Source organism: Cavia porcellus, unplaced genomic scaffold, assembly GCF_034190915.1.
Source record: "Cavia porcellus strain 051 isolate PalLab524CR breed Dunkin Hartley unplaced genomic scaffold, mCavPor4.1 scaffold_2, whole genome shotgun sequence".
Classification (NCBI taxonomy): domain Eukaryota; kingdom Metazoa; phylum Chordata; class Mammalia; order Rodentia; family Caviidae; genus Cavia; species Cavia porcellus.
The window spans coordinates 50,303,527-50,324,556 of record NW_026947485.1 but is presented as its reverse complement, the minus strand read 5'-3'; the positions used below and the strand labels follow the sequence as shown (position 1 = coordinate 50,324,556).

General features: G+C 41.6%; 1 protein-coding gene across 3 annotated transcripts in view; it reads left to right on the top strand.

The window, feature by feature from the left end:
- Positions 1-2,008, top strand: part of St7 (suppression of tumorigenicity 7) — a 276,254-nt gene extending 274,246 nt beyond the window's left edge. For all 3 annotated transcript variants that reach the window (XM_063241742.1, XM_023567295.1, XM_063241726.1), the window contains one exon: positions 1,657-2,008. In XM_063241742.1, the coding sequence (XP_063097812.1) occupies positions 1,657-1,752 (96 nt within the window). In that variant the 3' untranslated portion in view covers positions 1,753-2,008. The remainder of the gene's footprint in view (positions 1-1,656) is intronic.
- Positions 2,009-21,030: the final 19,022 nt, after the last annotated feature.

The window sequence follows — 21,030 nt, the reverse complement described above, 5'->3', positions numbered from 1 at the left end:
GCACTGGGAACTGAACTCAGGACCTCACACTTGCCAGGCAGGTGCACTGAGCTAAATCCCTGGCCTCCCCAAGTACTATTTTAGCCATACTTGAACCCTTTTCCTGCTGAACTGAACTATTTACTATCTTCTGGCCATGCCTGTTACTTTCTTGTTTCTGTTCTGGCTGTTTGTTGGTCCCGGAGGGCCCTTTCTGCTCACATTCCTGCCCTTACCCCTGGAGGGCCTGCTGCGTCATGCTCCTGTCCCTTTCTGTCTTTTCACATCCGGCCATCCACTGGAGTCTGTTTTAGCTGACTCACTTTACAAAGGGTTTTCTTCATCCTTTCAATAAATTGCGTCCCCTCCTTGTGCTGAACCCTCCTGGCACTTTTCTCTGGGCTTCGATTCTGTTGCTCTCCTGGCCTATTTGGTTATTATTTTTCTCTGTCTACATCTTAATCACTTTGTTCCCACTGCCAATGAATATTGAATCTCCTGACAGAGCTTTGTGTCTCCCATTATGTCTCACTTAGCACTTAAGTGTTGTACTAAGCTGGTATATTCACTTGATACAAAGAGAGATTGGAAGAATTATCTTGAGTTTTCTTTCTATAAATATCACACTTGATGATCCCCCTACAATGTGTCACAGGCCTTCCCAGTGGGGAGGAGACAAGGGGAGATCCTGAAGTCGATGAGCTTGGGACACTTGCCCTCCACGCTCCTTGACGACCCACACCACGTAGCCCACCTGACCAAGACAGGAGCCAATTTACTTCACTGAATACACTATCTGCTAGACTTGTTTGCCCTCAGGATCACATGTTCCCTGTGCATGGGTACTCATGCCCTACACTACACCTTTACTGGAAAGTCTCGGTGGTACAGATGGTGCCATGCTGGGGACAGGAGATTAGGCCAAGGGCTCCACAGTAAAAAGTTGAGGTGCTGAACACACTAGTAACCCAGTGATTGGTTCTGAGTAGACAGAGGGTGAAGAAACCACCCACATGACCCTCTCCTCTCTGATAGTTACAGTGCATCTCTTTTGCCAGATGCTGGCTGGTTTGTAGAAAGAAGCTAATTCTCCCCCAGAACGTAATCAAAATGGATTTAAGATTACAAAACGATGATAGGTCCCAAAGATCCACTCAGAAGCATACTGCAAGGACGAGGCCTCAGTGGAGTAGCTGGTTCGCTGCCTTCTCCCAGGTTCCTGGGATGCTTGCTACCACCCAGTCTTTCAGAGGAGCCCAGGCAGTGCAGGTGTTTGGGAGCAACAGGATCCCAAAGCAATCCACATATGACAAACTGGACTTTGAAAAAAAGTGAGTTCTACTCCCAGCCAAATAAACAGGTGTTCTAAGCCGTCACTGTTGTCTATCTCTTTTACCCACTTGCTATGCATCTTTCATTTGTGTTTGCTGACACTCCTCATCTGCAGTGGCAGCTGGGAATCTCAGAGATTAGTAGGAATCTCAGAACTGTACAGATGCACTACCTTTATCTGCCAGGAGCAGGGCTAGGCTGCAGGTGGTCTGATGTTCCCTGTAAACAAGAAAGTGCCCGCAGCCTTGGGCAGCCTCACGGGGTGCAGGCATGGTTGGAGAGGTTCAATGTATAGTCTAGAACGTTGTCTCTACTGACATCACTGTCTTTCTGATTTCTTTGCAGTTCCTCAGCACTTTGTTTGCCCCCTTAAACTTTGTCATGGAGAAGGTGGAAAGCATCCTCCCATCCAGTCTGTGGCACCAGCTGACCCGGATCTGAGGGGAGCCCAGCGCCCCTCATTCTCCTCCCCGCAGCTGGCTGCCACTGTCTCTTCTGTGCCAACTCCTCATGGACCGCAAGACAGCATGACTTTGAAAAAGGGAAGGCATCTTGAGATTTTAAAATGTTCATGGACTCTCTGTTCCATATTAAAAGCTGTTTTTGTTGTACAAAATTCATTGATGTTCAGTTCTATTTTATTTCACCTCCAGAAAAGAAGAAAAAGTCAAAAATAAACTTTTGTGTATTGCAGCAACCAGTTGTGTCTTTATGTATCTTCCTTCCAACACTAAAAATGTTGTTCCAAAGAAACCTATGGTTTACATTAACTCCCTAGGGACCCAGACTGCCCAACACCATGCTGTGGTTTTCTTTGCTGATGGAAATCGTCTCAGCAGGTCCTTAGCAGCCTCACAGTTGGTGGCTTGGAAAATAGAATCTCAGAAGTACCAACTCCAAATCAAGGATCCTTCCAAGCCAGATGCATGTGTGTGCACACATGCACTGAGCTTCCAAGGTGAATATCAGGAAGCATGAGTATAAAACATGTAAGTGCCTAGCAAGTTGTCCATCTCAGGCTCTACCTACTGAACAGTACTCAACTCTGCAGTTCCAGGAATCAATCTTGTTTTTTCTTTGCTGTTTGAAAAGTGAGAAGAAAACTTCTGATGCAAAGCTACAGATCCATCAGTGACTATAGGACCCACCTTCTTTACCCCCATTGCCCTTTTAAAAATGTTTTCTCATCAAGATATGTTTGATTTTTATTGTGTTTGGATGCTTGATGCTTTAATGTGAGCACTTTGCATATTTTAGTGATCTGAACCAAAACGATCGTTTGTCCTCACCACCTTTAAAAGCCTTCCACATGGCTCATACCTTGCAGAGCATCTGGCTTTACTTAAGCAAAAGAAGAAAAATAAATAAACTTGAATCCTCTATCTGAAGTGAAAAGTACTTCTATTTAAAATCTCAGTCCAGTGCTTTAAGACCGAACTGTCTTTTACATAGTTTGTTTTCCTTTTTCTTTAGAATCCTAAATCTTTCTCACCCATGCTAAAGCAGGTGGTATGCAGGCAAAGCCCCAACCACTCTGCTTCCCAGCCAGACTCTGCTGTATCCTGGGCTTTGTTCAAGAGCAGCCGGGTGGGCAGGTAATGCTTAGGAGCACCAGTCCATTTCTCATGCCTTTGGCAAGCTTTTCTTTGTACCTACTTTATGCAGAGCCCTGATGGGAATATACAGCTGACTTCTGCTCTTAAAGAAATCCATGAGGTTGATCCCTTGTACACACCAGTGGGGTTATTCTTGGTGCAGGGGCCATGTCTGCCTGTTGACCTCTACCCATTCTTAGCACACACAACTCTTGACATAGAGTGGATACTTAAATGATTGATTAAGGAATTGGTACAGTGCATAAAAGTGCAAATGAAGCTTTATGTACGTTAGATGAGAAAGACTGAACTCAGAAGAATCAGGGAAAGCTTAGAATTGTAGAGCTGAAAGAAAAAGGCATTATTTAATACATTCTTTGGTTATTTTAATAGGAGAAAACCAGAGATTTTGAGAAAACCAGAGTCCTACTTGAGCTAGGACTGCAGACTGTAGTAAGTCCTGAATGAGAGGTTTAAGAGCTATAGGCAGTAGGCACATGGAAGTGACCCACTGCAAGTAATCAGACATTCCAAGTTGCAGGAAATCCATTGAAAAATTGTAAGATAAAGATGTAAGTGTGCTTAGGGAAGTTAATAAGATATTAAAGCAACTTCATATGAGGTGAGGCAAAAGTTGCACATCTGCCTGTCAGGTAGTGAGGTAAAATGGGAACAGTTCAGGGAGAAACAAGATGGCCACAGAACCAAAACAGAGGTGTGTGAGAGAGGAAACGAGTCCCCGGGCCAGAAGGAGAGCTAACAGGGAGGAGGAAGGAGCATCTCCGGGTTTAAGGAAAGCAAATTCTGTGCATTTCCTAGACCTTTGCCCAGTGATTCAGAGTTGGTCAGGGAAGATCGTGCCACTTCTCCTTTTCTCCCACTACCTTCTCAACTCTCCACCCAACTCCTGAGCTCACTCGGTGCTCACTTCCAGTCCTGGTCTCCTGGGGCCTCAACCCAAGCAGATCGCTCTTCTCCAGCTCGGCCTCAAAGCACATCCGTTTAGAACCACCTCTTAAATTTTATGAAAGTCTGCGGAAAGGCCCAGCTGGAGCAACCAAAGCAACAGTACCCACTTTTAAGATGATCACTTCTTGTCCAAGGTCCTGATCTGTCCTGCAGATGGTAACTAGAATCCAAGTTGTGTCCTGCCTACTACCATTGTTTCTGTGTGAGGACGTGTCCAAGTGTACCCTGGTGAGTTTCTCAACTCATACATGTGTTTATTGAAACACAAACGTATTACAAATTAGACATCAGCAAATCCAGTATAGCAATGTAAACAGGAAATGATACAATATGACCAAATGGAGTGATCTGTAGGTTTGTTTTCAGCTTTTATCAGTGCTTATCTGTATCAAAGTCATTAAGTCAATTCTTTTACAAAAGAACCGGGGAGCCTCCCTTATTCTCATATGACCTTGAGTAACACTGAAATTGTTTGCTTTTACAGAATTAGGCAAATTCAAACATGAATCCTCAAATTTTAGTGCTTTGTAAATGATATATTTTTTCTTTACCTTTTTTACTATATGCTATAATAATTGGCCTATCACTTCTTATTCAGTTGAGCTAACATTTTTCTAGGAAATTTATTTTCTCTAGGCATTCACATGTGTTGCCACAGAGTGAAATGGATATACAATTTATGTATTTAATCATCTCTGTGTTTGTTGTGTATCTCTTTTTTTCATTTCTAATCCTGTATATTTTTGCTTTCTCCCACTTTCCCCCTATTAACCAACATCAGATTTATTTTTTCAAAAAAATGTGATTTTTATTTATTAATGCATTCAACTATTACCTGTATATTTTATTATTTTTGGCTTCTATTTGTTATCCCTATTTTCTTATTCATAAGAATTATACTTTTTCTAATTTCCTTAAATGAGTATTTGGTTCAGTTTATTTTAGAAAGAATATACATATAAATGGCTATAAACTTTTCTCTCTATAGTTTTGTTGTTTAGTAATTTTTGCTATGAACTGTTCCTTTTGATTTTCTAAAAATTTGCTTTGTTTTCCTCTGATTTAGGAATAGATCACTTCTGGATTTTTTGCCCAATTCCTGATAAAGTTCTTCCTTACTGTTGCAAAGGATATTTTTTAAACAGCACTGGGTATTAAAACTAGAGCTTTGAGCTTGCTGGGCAAGCCCTCTACCATTGAGCCACAACCCAACCCTTTTTATTTTTCTTATTTCAACACAGAATCTGGCTAAGTTGCTCAGGTTAGCCTTGAACTCATGATCCACAAGGAATTAATTTTTAATGTTATTCTACAAAATCTAATGAGAAAATCAAATTATAGCAAACCCCAAAACCTTACACCTACAGGCTATTTCTACTATTTCTAAGTAAGCTTTGATCCCACTTTTCCTATTTTTATCCCTCTTTTCATATTTTCTCAATTCATCTTTTTTACATGGGGATATACCTCAATGGCACAGTGTCTGCCTGGCAAGGGCCAGGGCCTGGTACCACAAAAAAGAATTTCATCCTTTGTTCAGTGTGAACTTTGGGGGCACTGTTTGAGTTCTTTCAACCAGTTCTGCCCCTGTTCTTCACCCCGTTCCCTGACCATGCCCTTCACCAAGCTGAACAAATACTGTACTCTGAGTCCCGGGATGCCGAGCAGACTCAAGTCAGGTGTCCTCACTAAGTGATGAAAAGGAAAACAGAGCAAGCCATCAGCCAGGCCAGTATGTGGCTTCTGCCCTGCAGCATGGACAGCTTGGGCTGGTCTTACTAGAAATGGAAATGTTCAGAGCGGGAGGAGTGGAGAGGTCTAGACTTGTGATTGAAGGAACCAGTCTGGGGGTTCTAGCTTCTGAGGGTGAGAACGGTGGAGGCAAAGCAGACAGGGACCAGTTGAAATGGAAACATCTGAGCAGAGGCAGCCCTGAAAAGGCTGGCCCTTCCTTAAGAATGTTCTAGAAAGTCACATGGGCTGGGGCCAAAGATTATCTTCAGGAGACTTCCCTTATCTCCATTAGAATAGTATCTAAAATTCTCCAGCAGGAGCAAATAACACAAACAAAAAGCAAGTTCTCTACCCTCTTGCTTTAGCTTGTCTTCTCTTTTGTTCACTTTGAGTCAGTTCAGCCTTCAACCTTGGGTGTGAATGTGATCCTTCATGAGAAGAAACTGCAAATTAGAAAGCTTCAGTTGACCATCCTGAAAAGGCAAGTGAGCTTCAAGAGGGGGTGTGTTTGCTGGGGAAGGGATAGAGATTTACAGTTTCCACAATGTACAAGGAACATTATTTTTAAAACTTTTTTTGAACTTGCTTTTGGCTCTGAGCCCCCTCACACCAAACTGTCAAGGAACTTCATCTCAGTCATGAGTATGGTGCATGTCTCTTCAACAAGCTCATGTCCTGGTTGCTTCTGGACAGTGTCAAATTTTTCACTGTCCTCAAGCTGTCTACCTCTGCGGCATGCACAGCCCACCAGATCACAGAGTGCCCCAGGTCAGATCCCCTCACATCCCATGTGTTGCCCACCACCCTTGCTGATGTCTGGGTGCTGCCTGCAGCTTCCTCACTGGACACCCCGGAGGTCCCTTCAGTGGGAAGACTACAACTACAAGGTCTGGAAAGGCTCCTTCTGCCTTTCTGCCTTCCAGCTTCCTGGGACAAAGCAGTGTTGATCCTAGGTTCATGCTTGAAAGAACAAAAATGAGACTGCAAGAAGAAAACACAAATTAACATCTTAAAAAAAGTTTGCTCTACAAATCAAAGTGATAACCTGCTTCACATCTGTTCAAATTATATTCCTTTGTCCGCTCATTCTTTCACGGAACTGAATTTACTGAGGCTCTCCTGCATGCCAAGGATGTTGTTATACTGTCTCCCAGTTGGGCCTGAATGGCAGAAGTCTTCATGATGCTCAACTATCACATTAACTTCTCTGACTTTCCCACTAATGCATAACAAATTGGATTTCTATAGTATGGCATTCTGAGGAAAATCAATCAAATTTTCTTACTGCACGCTCACCATACTGATCTTTTACAGTATCCCAAGATGTGTGAGGCTTTCTCTCCACAAGCAAGCAGTTCTTCAGCAAACACGTCTAAGCTTCCTCGGCTTCAGCTCAATTCTAATGCTATCTTCCTGGACATCTGTCAGATCGTACAGGTTGAGGACTCATCCCCCAAGACTGCCTACGCTGTTTTCACCAGTCCCAAGTCCAGGACTATGGAACGTCTGACCCACCAGCTACAAAGTGGGCTTTCTGTGATGGCCTTTACAGGCTCAAGTGACTTGCTAGAGTGGCTCACAAAACTCAGGGAAACATGTTTATTCACATCCTTTAAGATCAACTTTATAATAAGTGAGTAAATAGCAAGATGAGATATATAGGAGGAAATCTTAAAAGGTGTCAAGCACAGGAGCTCTTGCCCCCTACAGCTGGAGTGTAGCACCCTTCCACTATGTGGAATAGCCTAGTTCCCACAAGACTCCATGTGTCCAGTTGTCTAGAAGCTCTCTGAACCCCTTCCTTTTGGGTTTTGATTGCACAGGCAAGATTGAGGCATAGATACTGCAGACACATTATTAGGCAAAGGGTATGCTAATAGATCATGCTAATAGATTTGTGGGAACCAGTGGCCCTGTCCAGATTCTTCTTGGCCCCTCTGGGCTCTGTTTCCTCCTTTCAGACCCCTTTCTGAATTGGGGACTCTTAGCACATATTATCAAGGTGAGTGAGAGAATTTCTTCATGGCCAGCTTCAAGGCACAGAGGTGGGGAGTGATTAGACCCTAGCTTTAGTTTCTAGAATCTACCTTGGGAAATAGAAATTCTAGACTGTATGGCCTACTTTGGGGAGAAAAGGGAACAGATAAAAGGAAGGCAAGAGAGGATATTTTACTTTCTGAGGCCTAATGCATCCTGACATTACTATTTTTCTCCTTTGTAACTCTAAAGCTGTTCTGAAGCTGCTTTATGAGCCAAGAGCAGAAGGCCAAACCTTTACCAGAAGAACACTTATTATTCCAATCACTTGACAAGTAACAAAGGGAAAAGCCAGGAACCATAGATGAAAACTAAAACCAAAGTGTATAATAATATATAAGTATACACACATGTACAACATATACTGAGACACACACATGATATAGTTTGGATCTGTAATACTAAAACCAAAATATCTACTATCATATGGGGGCTAGAAAAAGTATGCCCTCAAAGGGGATTGTAATGTCCTGTAACTTTCTCTTTCCAGCATTTGTTCTCCACCATGTTGCAAATGACTGCTTCACCATACACTCCCAATATAATGCACTGCCACAGGCACAAAGCAAGAGGTCAACCAACCAGGGGTCACAACCTCCAGAGTAGTGAGCGCAGGTAAACTTCCTCTCTATAAAGTGCTGTAGCTCAGCTGTTGGTAACAGTAATGGAAAGGTGACAAACCGTGTGTGTGTGTGTGTGTGTGCACGCACATGCTTGTGTTCTATGTGTAAAATGTCGTAGGCATTCATTTTAATATCTCCATGATTTAGAAATAAATATTCTATTTTCTAGGATACAAAGCTCAACAAGCCTTTGTAGAAAGATACTAAGGATAGGGAAGATGATGGCATTAAACCAGAAGGATTCATCATTCCACAGAAGTCCAGGAAAAATACTTATTAAAGTGAAGAAATAAATACTATTCTATTCTTGAAACAGCAGCTTAATGAAGAGCATTTATAAAAACTGTGCCAATAAGATTTTATCTGGGAGGTATTGTTTCTTCTTATTCCACATTCCCCAAATGAACACTGTTAATGTTTATTACATGCCAGACACTCTGCAGGGTGCTTAATGTGCTGTATAATATTGAGATCTTCAGAATAATGGAGTCAATAGGACACAGACACAGACATAGACACACACACACACACGCACACAGTTGGTTTGCAATACAGGCTTAGTCTGGAGGCCTGAGAACTAGGGAAACCAAATGACTTCAGTTTATTTGTCAAAAGTTTATTGTAGTTCAAGAGGTGTAAAAGATGAGATGAGATGTGCTCACTCCAGCAAGTCAGCAGCAATAAAGGGCCAAATTCCTCCAGGTGCCGTCATTTGTTCTGTTCAGTTCTCCAACAGATAGGATGATGCCACCCACATCAGGTTGGACCATGTACTGAGTCCACCAGTCCAAACACCAGTCTCATCTGGAAACACCTTCGCAGACACACTCATGACTGTTTAATGTGGGCAGCCCATGGTCCCATGGGCAGCCCAAGTTCACATGTAAAGCCAGCTGCCACATTTATGTAACACTCCATCCTCTGAGCCACTCTGTGAACTACGTCCTAATATTGTCACTCTCTGTAGGGTAGGGGCTGAGTCAGAAGCTGCATTTGGAGGCCTGACGCTCAGACACTGACCACTACACAGCCACAGGATGCCATTTGCCTGCTTCATCTCTGCCTGCCTTCTCTCTCCAGGTGGGAGCAGATTACTCTTCACTTGACCTTTAGCAGAGCGGAAAGTGCACTAGGGGGCACTGCCCCTCAAAGGCCCCAAAAAGGTACAGAGCCTGAGAACGGCTCAGAAGACAAGGCAGACTTCACATTTTCCTTCATGTTCTGATCACATATGTTTTGATAGCACATTGAGAACCAATGTTCCCGTATCAAGTATAAGAACAAATGTAATACCCTGGACTCAAACAGGAAGAGGATGCTCCAACAAACATAGATCACTGTTTCCCACAGTGAGCTATGAGAAATGCTGTCCAGTGAAACATTTCTGGGGGATGCCTTGCAACCATTACTGTTTTCTTGGAAATTCCTGATGTCCAAAGCAATGAGAAATCCCACAGTAACGCATCCTGCTTACCCCAGCACGTCTCTTCCTAATGGATCATAGCACACTCTCTCCCCTTTTATAAACCTTGTAACATTTATTTTGGAACACGCTAGACTAGACAAGTGTTGAATCAAAAGAAGCTTCCCACAACAAAGTGTGTGGTCATTCCGAGTGTATCATCCATCCTTCAGGTGGTGGCCAACCAGAAGGAACCTGGAGAGAAATCTCCAGCTGCCTCCAGCCTGAAAGGCCGCCATGCTTCTTAGTCAGGCCACGCACTGCATCCACTCCAGCATGCCTAGCAGGCCCTGAGGCTGCCATGCTGGCCTGGACCCCCATGAAGGTCTCTAGCTTTTTACCTTCCTGTGGACACAAATACCCACCAAGTGGGGAAATTAAGGATTGGAGCCACATTTCAAGCACTCTCTTTCCAGTAAGAAAAACTCACAGGGACTGTTTCTGTGAGCGCCTTTAAGGGCTGGCTGGTTGGTTTTGGTGGCCAGTCAGTAACTATAACTGTCCTTTGGGGCCACACTAAATGGAAACCTCACCAAGTTGGGTTTTAGGAACCCTATCACCAACCCCAGGGCCTTTGGGTCTTATATCTAACAAATTATATTCTTCATTTTTTAAAAGCAAGTTACTGACAACCAGGCAGATGCCTATGCAATTAGAATCTGATGTCAGAGTGAGAAAATCCCCTGCTAACTGGGAACTCCCATGTCACTCAGTCTATATTAATGATATTTATTCTCCTTCGTTGTTCTATTCTGAAAAAAATGGCTCCCCTGGCTGCAATGTTATGTTAAGCATATTACATGTTACTCCAAAGTCAGTTCATATATTACAGCTCGCTGCACTCCTGGGTATTCATTTCTGAATAGCCCTCACTCCACAGCTACAGTTCCACATTAAATATGGGCTGCCTTGAGTGCAGCCTCAGAGAGTTGTCTGTCCGTTGCTGGCTTCTTGTTTTCCTGGGGAGTTTTCCCCCCTCCCTCATAGGGAAGATGTGCCTCCAGTAAGAAAAGTCTATCTGGGGAAGGTGAACAGTATTTCTCCCTAGAGTTTTCTGGAAGGGAGGTTAGTAGCTTTCTGTTTGCACACACGTGGTTGTTTGCACACATGCAGCTTTCTGAGGGGACCAGCGACAACTTGGCATGTGAGTGCAAGGCTAGCGGTGAGTGCCAGAAACTATCTCCACCACAGACAAAAAGCCACAGTATTTTTTCCTCTGACAGTATTAACATTGGAATGAGTTTTTGCCTTCTACAGACATGAAGCTTTCACTGTCTTGGCTAGCACATTCCTGAGCCTCTGTGTCATACCATCAAGAAGTTTGAAAATTTCACAGGATGTCATCTTTTGGTCACTTCAGTAGAGCCCACCATTCCTCCACCCCATTTAGTACAGAATCTAAGATTCACTGAGTCATCAGCTTCTTTCTTTGTTTCATTCATTCATTGAACAAACACTGTGAAATGGGTGATGTCCAGTTCAAGGAATATAATAATGAATTAGGAAAACTTTAATATGCTCATCATGTGAGACCCTTGGAGGGCAGTCCTTAGGAACTCTGGGCACAGTTCTCACCTAGCTGATGCCAGTTACCCATCTGTCTAGTGTGGCTCTTCTAAGCAGTAATCAAACAGACAAAAGAGATAGCCTGCTTGGCATACTCCAGGGGACCTGTGCAGTGATTCTCCTGGGCCCCAAAGGTTTCAAAAGGTGGACATGTCAAGTGCCACTTTTCTTCTATGCATCTTTGGCTGGTTCTGATGTCCTCCTTATACTTCCTTTTAATTATCCGAGTCATTGCCTAACATGGTGTGATGAGCTCCAGGCACCTCTCTTTCTCAAGATAAGAGAGATCTTTAGGGGAAAAGTGACTGGAATGGAATCAGGACACAGAGTCCCTGGAGCCCTCTGCTGTCTCCCTTGGCTGCAAAGCTGAACACTGAGGCCCTTGACAAATGAGAATCAGATTGTGTCCAAAATACATCTCAGCCTCTTGGGGCTATCTGCAGCCATATAAGGAGCTGGTCAAGAGCTATTTATCAGAAAGAACCTACAGAGCACTTCGATTAACTGAGCAGTCCCCGGCTCTGACACGCTGCTGATACCATGAGGAAGTATCAGCAATTAATGGAACTGTTGCTAAAATTTCCTATGTAAGATCTGCAGGGATCTTACTTTTTTTCTTCTCAACTTCTTTGAACATGTTTCCCAAATTTGTTTAGGGTCTTGGATTTTGGAAAACATCAGAGTTTAAACATAGCCAAACTATTGACATGTGGCTGTTCACTGAAAGTGTCAAATGAGACTGACAAATGATCACAGTGCACCTCAGCTAAAGATGAATCAAAAGGTCAGACAGGAAGTGCACTTGCTTTTCCTACACAATCCAAATAAGAACAGAGAATCTGAGTCGTGACATCTGTCCCAACCACAATTCCTGGGCCTTTCTCACCTGTAATTGTATACACAGACAACTGCAAACTCAAGGGGCCCTATGTATAGCTCCCATAGCAAGACCAAAAGTTTTCTTTTGGGTCTCAGCAGGAAACCTTGTCCTACAGGTACATTTTTAAAACTCCCCCACATTTGCCTTTAAAAATATCTCCTCATACCTTTTTGTCCCCAGAATTGTAATGATGTGCCTAAGAAGCACACTGGATTTCTGAAAACCAGAAGCTCCACTTACTCCACAGCCAATTTTCGGCCACGTGAAAGACAGCTAAACTAAGCTCAGAGGTATTTATTTCAACTTTACCTCTCCAAGCTCTTTTATCCATCTTTTTCAGGAAAGGTATGAATGCTGAAATCAGACTTGGTTTTCCCTGTCACGGGTAAGAAGCTTTCTCAAAACTTCTCTCTGTGACAGTTCTCAGAACTTTACATTTTGATGTTCTTCTGAATTCTCTTACCAGATTATAAATTTATTTCTCACTGCACTTTCAAGGTGTAGTACAGTGTTTATGTCACTAATAGTCAGCAAGTGGTGCAGAAGTCAGGAAGGGAGAAGAAGCCAGAGGGAAGTGATCCGAGTCCTGGAAGTGTTTTCCTCCCAGGCCGATGTGATAGATTGAGCCCCTGGGGTGCCTGGCTGAACCTTTTGTACAGTGAAGTTTAGTACATTAGAACAAATGTTTCATCAAGTATGTCTGAAGCCAGTTTACAGTAGGTACCTCTTAGAAATTCTCTCCAAGTGAGAGTGGAGAAAATCAGAACTAGTCTTAGTTTGAGAATCCTGAGAAATCGTAACTCCTTTGCTGTTTTTCTACACCTCACCCATAAGCATATCTTACTGTAAACCAAAGACTTCCACAACTGGGAGACAGGTGAATATTCTAGAAGGCTAACAACAACTATCTAAAAAATTAAGAAAACAATCCTATATATTGTAGCATCACAAATAATACAGCACTTGAGAATAAACTTACCCAGGAGGTAAAGACATGTACAATGAAAACTAGGAAACATTAATGGAAAAAATTTAAGAAGACAAAAATAATGAAAAGACATCCTATGTTCAAGGAATAGAAGACTCAATATTATTAAGATATCCATACTACTCAGAATAATATACAAACTAAATGTAATCCCCATCAAATCCCAATGGCATATTTTATATAAGTAAAAAAATGGCTCTCTCCTTCTCTCTCCCTCTCCTTCTGCCTTTCCCTTCTCCCTCTTCCTTTTCTCTCTGCTCTCTCATTGTTTTTGCTGTCTTCTGCTGCCATGAACTTTTCCCTTCCATTATGTGCCACCCCGCCTTGGAGCCAGCCCACTATGGACTGAAACCTCTACAAACTGTGAGCTAAATAAATCTTACTCCCTTAAAAAAATCAAAATATAATCCTAAAACTCACATAGGACTACAAAGGACTGCAAATAATCAATACAATCTTGACTATGTTTGGTACTGGCATAAAGGCATATGCAAACATAAGAGAGAATGCAGAAATATAACTCTTACTACACAAATGGTCAGCTAATCTTTAACAAGGATGTTAAGAATATGCCGTGAGAAAAGGATAATTTCCTCAGCAAATAGTATTGGGAAAGCAGGACATCCATATGTGAAAGATTGGAATTGGACCCTTTCCTTGCACCATGTATACTAAATTATCTCAAAATGTATTAAAAAATTATAAAAACCCTTAAAATTATAAAAAAAACCCTAGGAAAAAACATGTGCAAAAGCTTTATGATATTGGTCTTTACAATGATTTCTTGGATATAATTCCAAAAGAATATGCAGAAGTAGACAAGTAGGACTTGCAGAAAAGCTTCTGTGTAACAAAGGAAATAACAGACTGAAAAGAAAACCCATGGAATGAGAAAAATATTTGCAAACCAGACATCTGATAAGGGATTCATACCTAAAATATGTAAGGAATTTCTACAACTTAATAGTGCACCATTGAAAGACCTAATTAAGGCCTGAAAGGACTTGATTTCTTCTAAGAGATATACAAATTCCCAACTATCACTGCACTGCTAATCATCAGGGAAGTGCAACTCAAGCTCAAGGAGAGATCATTACACACCTGTAAAGATATCCACCAGAAAAAGATTAAATGACACATTTTGCTGAGGATCTGAAAAAATTTGAACCTTATACACTGTTGGTGGAAATGTAATTCTATATCCATTAGAGAAAACAGTTTGGAGGTTCCTCAAAACTTAAAAAAAATATATATATATATATATAATTACATATGATGGGAAATATACATATACAGTCATATGTAACAATATATATATATATATATATATATATATATGTATTTATAATTGAGACCAGGATCTCCTGATCTGCAGAGTACATTGAAGTCATGTGACAAACATAGAAAATATTACTCTGCCTAATATCTTCTAATTTACTTGGTCAGGAGTATATCTAGGCCTTGATCTTCTCAGGTTCAGCATGATGTGGAGCCTTTGGGCCACCCCAGGCCTCCTCCAGAGCCTGGCACATAGTGTGCTCAGTGTACTTTTGTGCTAAATTTTTCTCTCCATATCCTTTTCTGCCCACTGGGCACTTTGTCCCAAAATTCTTAGGTTGGCAACAGTTCAAAGCAAACGAGAAAAACGGTAATTACTTATCTAGCTAATACAAGCCCCCAGTTCTTTTCCAGTGAAATTTCCCAAAGCAGCAGAAAGAATTTAGGAAGCCGGCAATGTCAGGTTCTGGCTGATCTGCCCTGAATGCTCACGGTCTGCCTCTTGGTGGGGAAGGCTCCCTCCGCCCTTCTGTTCCTGCTCTCCAGCAGCCATGTGTTGACATGACTTGTTCCTACAAATTGATCCTGAAGCAGGACCTACCTTCTTGGGGAGAAAAGTTGAGGCTCTGCAGAGAAGGCCAGGACTGCAGCAACCATCCATTCACACTCCCTTGCCCTGGAGGCCAGTCCTGTAATGTGCTGTCACAGCCACACTGCACTGCCTCGGGAATTGTCGGGGAAAACAATCTCACTGGGCCAGTCACTCCCCTTTGCAGAATTTGAGGTTATTATATTACAGCCAAATTTATGGAAGGAAATTTGAAAACTACACTACCTCTGTAGAATGTTTTGTCCTATTAAGACATTATTTATAACTTTTAATATTAAATTCTGTCAATGAGAAAACATCCCCTGGTGAAACTGTGCCATGAATTTACATGCACTTCCTGTTTAACAACCAGAATATGCATTCTTACAGAATTCTAGGAAAGCTTCTGTTTTGTTGCATCTAAGGAGTGAACAACTCAGAAGACCTTTCAGCATCTATGAAGGCCATAAAACTATACTTCCCAGATGTTATTGGATCCAGATGTTGACCATTGCTAGCAATAATCCATAGAATATGAGAGGTATGGGCATCTTCTCTGTATGCTCAAAGTTCTGGATTAAATAATGGAGTTCATCAGCTTTATTTAGAGGCATTTCTATTTATGTCCAGGTGCAGTGTTTGCAATACAGGATTGAGAACTCGGTGGAACTGTTACCAATGCTAGAGCCTCCTTTCAGAGGTAACTTCTAGGTTCTTTCTGTCCAGAACAAAGACTTGCAGGAAACAAATATACATGTTGGTAAAGTCTCACATTTATACAGGTGGGATTAAAGGTAAGAACAGGCTCTGCAGAGTAAGTTTGGGCAAAGTAAAAGTAGGAAAAAGGGAGAAAAAAAATCCCCAAAAATATACCCTGTACCTTAGGGTGGGCTATGTGACGAGAGGACAGTTAATGATGATGGCCCCACTTTTATAGTTCCCACTCCTGTCCAAGTCACCCTGTCACAACCTCCTTGAGTTCTCAAGAGAAGTCCACCAGCGGGGCTTTGGGAATGGTGGTCCTGTGGGGCTTAGCACATCCTCTCTTCCTGCTTCAGAGCCTGGGAATGACACAGCAGTGTTTATTCATTTTATTTTTCTTTTAAAGAGATTAAAAGAAAACAAAATGATAAAAATAAGACAAAACAATAAGAACAATAGGATTTCAAATCCAGATGATAGGAAATTAACAATGGTTGTTATATTGCATTGTTATCTCTGAAATAGTCACTTGGATTACAAAATACAAGCATGCAAAACAAATCAAACAATATAAACCTCCACAGTTTATTTATATGAAATAATAAAATTAGAAGTACAATAATCTTAGTTATCTTGTGTGTGGGGGGGAATATGTCTCCTTCCTTCTTCTGTCTTTTCCCCTAATCCAGTTATTCTTTCCTTTTGAGCACTTTGTTTCCCTTTCCCAATATCTATTGTAATTTTTGGATCTTATTTACTCTTTCAATTTCTTACATAAGGGAGACAATATGATGTTTACACATGTGAGTCTGATTTATTTCACTTATGAGTATGGTTTCTAGTTTCATCCATTTACCTATAAGAGCTTCAAATTTATCTTTCTTTATAGCCTAATAGTACTCCATTGTATAAAACTACCACATCTGTTTTAATCCATTCCTCAGCTGATGGGCATTTGAGTTGTTTCCAAGATTTAGCTATTCTAAATCGTGCTGCTGGAAACATGGGTACACGTATATTGCTGCGGTATGATGTTTTCAATTCTTCCCAGCATTCGACTCAGCAGTGTTTCTTTAGAAAGATGCCTGAGGAACACTAAACATTAGCAGTCAGTTAAATGATAGCCCAAGGCAGTAACTATGGATCTGCAGCAGGGCCTCAGAGGAGTGCTAAGTGCGTGGGCCAAGTGGGAGATGGTAGATGCGCGGCTAGAGAAAAGGGGGATGTCGTGCTTTTAATAATGCTAACTCTGCAACTCACTTTCTTCAACTGCAAGACTAGAGTCCTTTTAGAAGTGTATTTCCAGGGTTCCAGCCAGCTTTGTGGTGAGTCTGAGAGTTTTGTCACCTCACAGTTTGGATGGTTAAGGAGTCCTTCTTGCAATGGACATGTGTCCACCTGGGAAGAGGGGAAATGTTGGGAGGGGTATCAGCAGGGCTCTGTCAGGACACACTGCACCAGTGATGTAAGAGAGACCAATCAACAGAACAGATAAGGAGGCACAGAGGGAGCCTCCGCCTATCAAGGTTAGGAAGGGCAGGAAGCAGCTAACACCCTGAGGGGTGGAGGGATAGAGAAGAGGCCAACCTCCCAGCTTGTGGAAACTTGGAGTCTCTGGAACTGCCTTCCAGGGTTGGTGTCTCCTAGAACCACCAACGGGCAGACCTGGAACATGGGGAGAATGACAAACTGAACTTGCAGTTGCTGGAATATCATGGACATGAATAATCCTACAGACAGGAGGTCCTCCTTCCTCTTCTACCACTGTGTCTCCTCCAGCACCTTTGCAAATAGCCCGCCGGGGAGCAGCTGGCAAGGGAGAAACGTGGCTCACAGCCTCATTTTGGCACTCAGCAACAGAACCAGGACAGAAGGAGGGTTTGGAGATAAGAGAGCAGCTTAGTAACAGCCCAGGCAGCCCTGGGGTCAGGGACAGCTACAAGCATGGAAAAATCGTTTAAGCAAAATAAAACAATATCCTTCAAGTCCAAGAGTCTTATTTTATATCATTTTACTCATTCACCTTCTTAATCTTGGCAAGTGCAATGAAATCAGTATTGTTACTTACCTGTAGCCAAGGAAGCATATTTCAGAAAGCTTGAGTAAATCTTCAACCTTATGCAGCTCAGAAGAGGCACGGTGGGGTCTGAACTCAGGACTGTTCTGATGTCTAGGCTCGTCCCATCACAAGAAGCACGGTGTGCTGAAAACGTGCTTGGCCCATCTAAGTAGCAACGCGTGACTGAATGGAAGGCCAGTATGAAGATGGAGAAGCTCTGTCCTCACAGCATTGCTGGCTAGATCAGAAAGGGAGGTGGGACTAGGTCAGGGGTGACACACCTATGGCCGCAACCCACTGCTTGTATCACTGAAAGTGCTGAAATATTTGCTATCAGTGAGCTAGATTGTGGAGAGGTGACAGATTTGGATCTTTCAAGCAACCATAACTGGTAAAGATTATGAAAATGTTAGTATGATGCACACACTGTTTTAGAGAGGTTTGGAAACAGTGAATAATCAAGAGGGACTGAAGGGAGGAGAGCGCGGTTCTGGCAAATCTTCTTAAGCATAATTGCGCTAGCTGAGGAATGAGGTGGCAAAGGTCTTGGCTTGGGTGTGGCCATGGAGAAAGAAGAGAAAGTGGGATATTGAAAACAGAATAAATGGGAATGGCTGGACATAAACACTGTATGAAAAGAACTCAAAGATAACTCTGAAGTTTGGGGCCTTAGATAACTAGCAGAATAATGATACTGCCTGTGGAAATAGAAGTCTGGGAGTTCTGGAATGTTTTCCCTTTTAGTTTGGTATCTTCCTCCCTGCTCTGCCTCCCTTTCCTCAATATGCTGTAATAGCAAAGGAGTCCCCAGACAGCGATCTCTCAACTGCATCAGTCAACTGATCATTTAGAATTGAGAAGTAACTGAGAAAGTACCAGAGTGCACCTTAGGAACTGGATACTATAACCCATCTGCCGGTTTTCACCTGCTCTTCAAGTTATTTGTGTGACTAAGAGAAGTTGTTGGGATAGTGGATATCAGTGATTCTCAGCCCTTAGTCTTCATCATAATGATCTGCAAAGATTTTTTAAAAGATCAGCACCTGAGCCCATCTCAGACATGTGATTCAATTAGTCTAAGATAGTGATGGTGAATCTAAAGCACGTGAGCTGTAGCAGGCTGTTGTGTCATTGAAAGTGCTAAAAGGTTCACCAACACTGTTTAGGACAGTTTTCTCCCACCAGGGCAGTCTGAGGGGGCAATAGCTGGAGACACGCCAGCAGGACGGAGGACCAGGGATGAAGTGGAGGGTGTGGTAGCCCCCTACCACCAGTGGGTTTTGCTTTATTTAATCAGTGTTTCTGGTTATCTAGTTGAATGGCTTCTCACAGGCATTTTCAATTGATGCAGCAGAGTTTTACTAATGGTCAAGGGTTGACAGCAGAAGGGAACTCAGCACCAGTTTGCTATGGCATCTTGTAAGATACAGGAGCTAGAGAAAGAAAGACCTCTGCTTGCCTACAACATTGAAATTTTTTTTTAGGTTAGGAGAAATGGAGCATTTTTTTATTAAAAAAATAAAAGAAGGAGATTAAGATAAAAGAGGGCATAACAACATAATAACACAGGTCAGAACAAAACAATTTAAGCAACATAGTGTTTCACCACAAGATAACCCGACATAACAGTAGCTACCGTAGTGTCTCTTTCCTTGAAATATTTGAATATAACTTCATATATCATAGCATCAAACACAGCATGACATTGTAAAACCATTCAAGAGAATGAAAGTATTACAGGGTATTTAGAACCAACTAACAGAAAACTAACAATAGTTTCTATATTATCTCCTTGTCTATAAACAATTTTGTTTATACTATGACATATAATAAAATCCAGTAAGATACAACATGATAAACCAATGGAGACAGAAGAACAAAAGCTTCATGGGACTTCAAAATAAGATGATATCACCACTAACTATTATATTGTCTTATTTTCTTCAAAATAACTATTCATACCATCACAGACAATAAAATCAAACAACCAAAATAGAACATTCCAATTAATGAAAACATTATAAAGCTTCAAAGCAATATAATGGGGAATCATGTTTACTGCATACTTTCATGTATTCTTACCATTTCTTAACTAGGGAAACTATTCGGTATTTATACATGTGAGTTTGATTTATTTCAGTTATGAGTATGGTCTCAAGCTGCACCCATTTATTGATAAATATCTCAATGTGATCATTCTTTATAGCTGAGTAGTATTCCATTGTATAAAAATACCACAATTTTTGAAGCCTTTCCTCAGTTGATGGACACTTGGGTTGTTTCCAAGATCTGGCTATCACAAACTGTGCGGCTATAAACATGGGTGCACATATATCACTGTGGTATGAATTTTCAGTTTTTCTGGGAATATGCCTACAAGTGGAATAGCTGGAACAAATGGGAATTCCAATCCCAGCTTTTTTAGAAATCTGCAGACTGACCTCCACAATGGTTGCACCAGTCTACACTCTCACCAACAGTGCAGGAGAGTTCCTTTTCCCCCATAGCCTCTCCAGCATTTGTTGTTGGTAGTTTTCTTGATCTTATCCATTCTTTCAGGAGTGAGATAAATCTCAGTGTGGTTTTAATTTGCATTTCTCTAATGAGTAATGATGATGAACATTTTGTATTATTTATTTGCCATTTGTATTTCTTCATCTGAGAACTCTGTATTCATCTCAGATGCCCATTTTCGGATTGGATCTTTGAATTTTGGGGGTCTGATTTTTTTTAATTCTTTATATGTTTTAGACAGAAGTCCTTTCTCTGAGGGAGAGTTCACTAAGATTTTTTCTCAGTTTGTGGGTTTTCTTTTCACTAGGCTGGAGATTTCTTTTGACGTGCAGAAACTTTTTAAAAAGACGTGATCCCAGTTATTGATTCTGGTAAGTATTTCCCGTGCAGTTTGATTCCTGTTCATGAATTCTCTACCTACCCTATGTCTTCAAGGTTTTTACCCAATTTCTCTTCCAATAGATTTAGTGTTTCTGTTTTAATATTCAGATCTTTGATCCATTTAGATTTTAATTTAGTACATGGTGATAGGCATGGGTCTAGTTTTAGTTTTCAGCATGTGGAGAGCCAAGTTTTCCAACACCATTTATTAAAGATGCTGTTGTGCTTCCAGTGAACATGTTTGACCCCTTTATCAAAAATAAGGTGGTTGAGTGTGTTCGTAGTTGTGGTTGTATCTTCTAATGTATTCCATTAATCTTAGGCTCTGTTTTGATTCCAGTA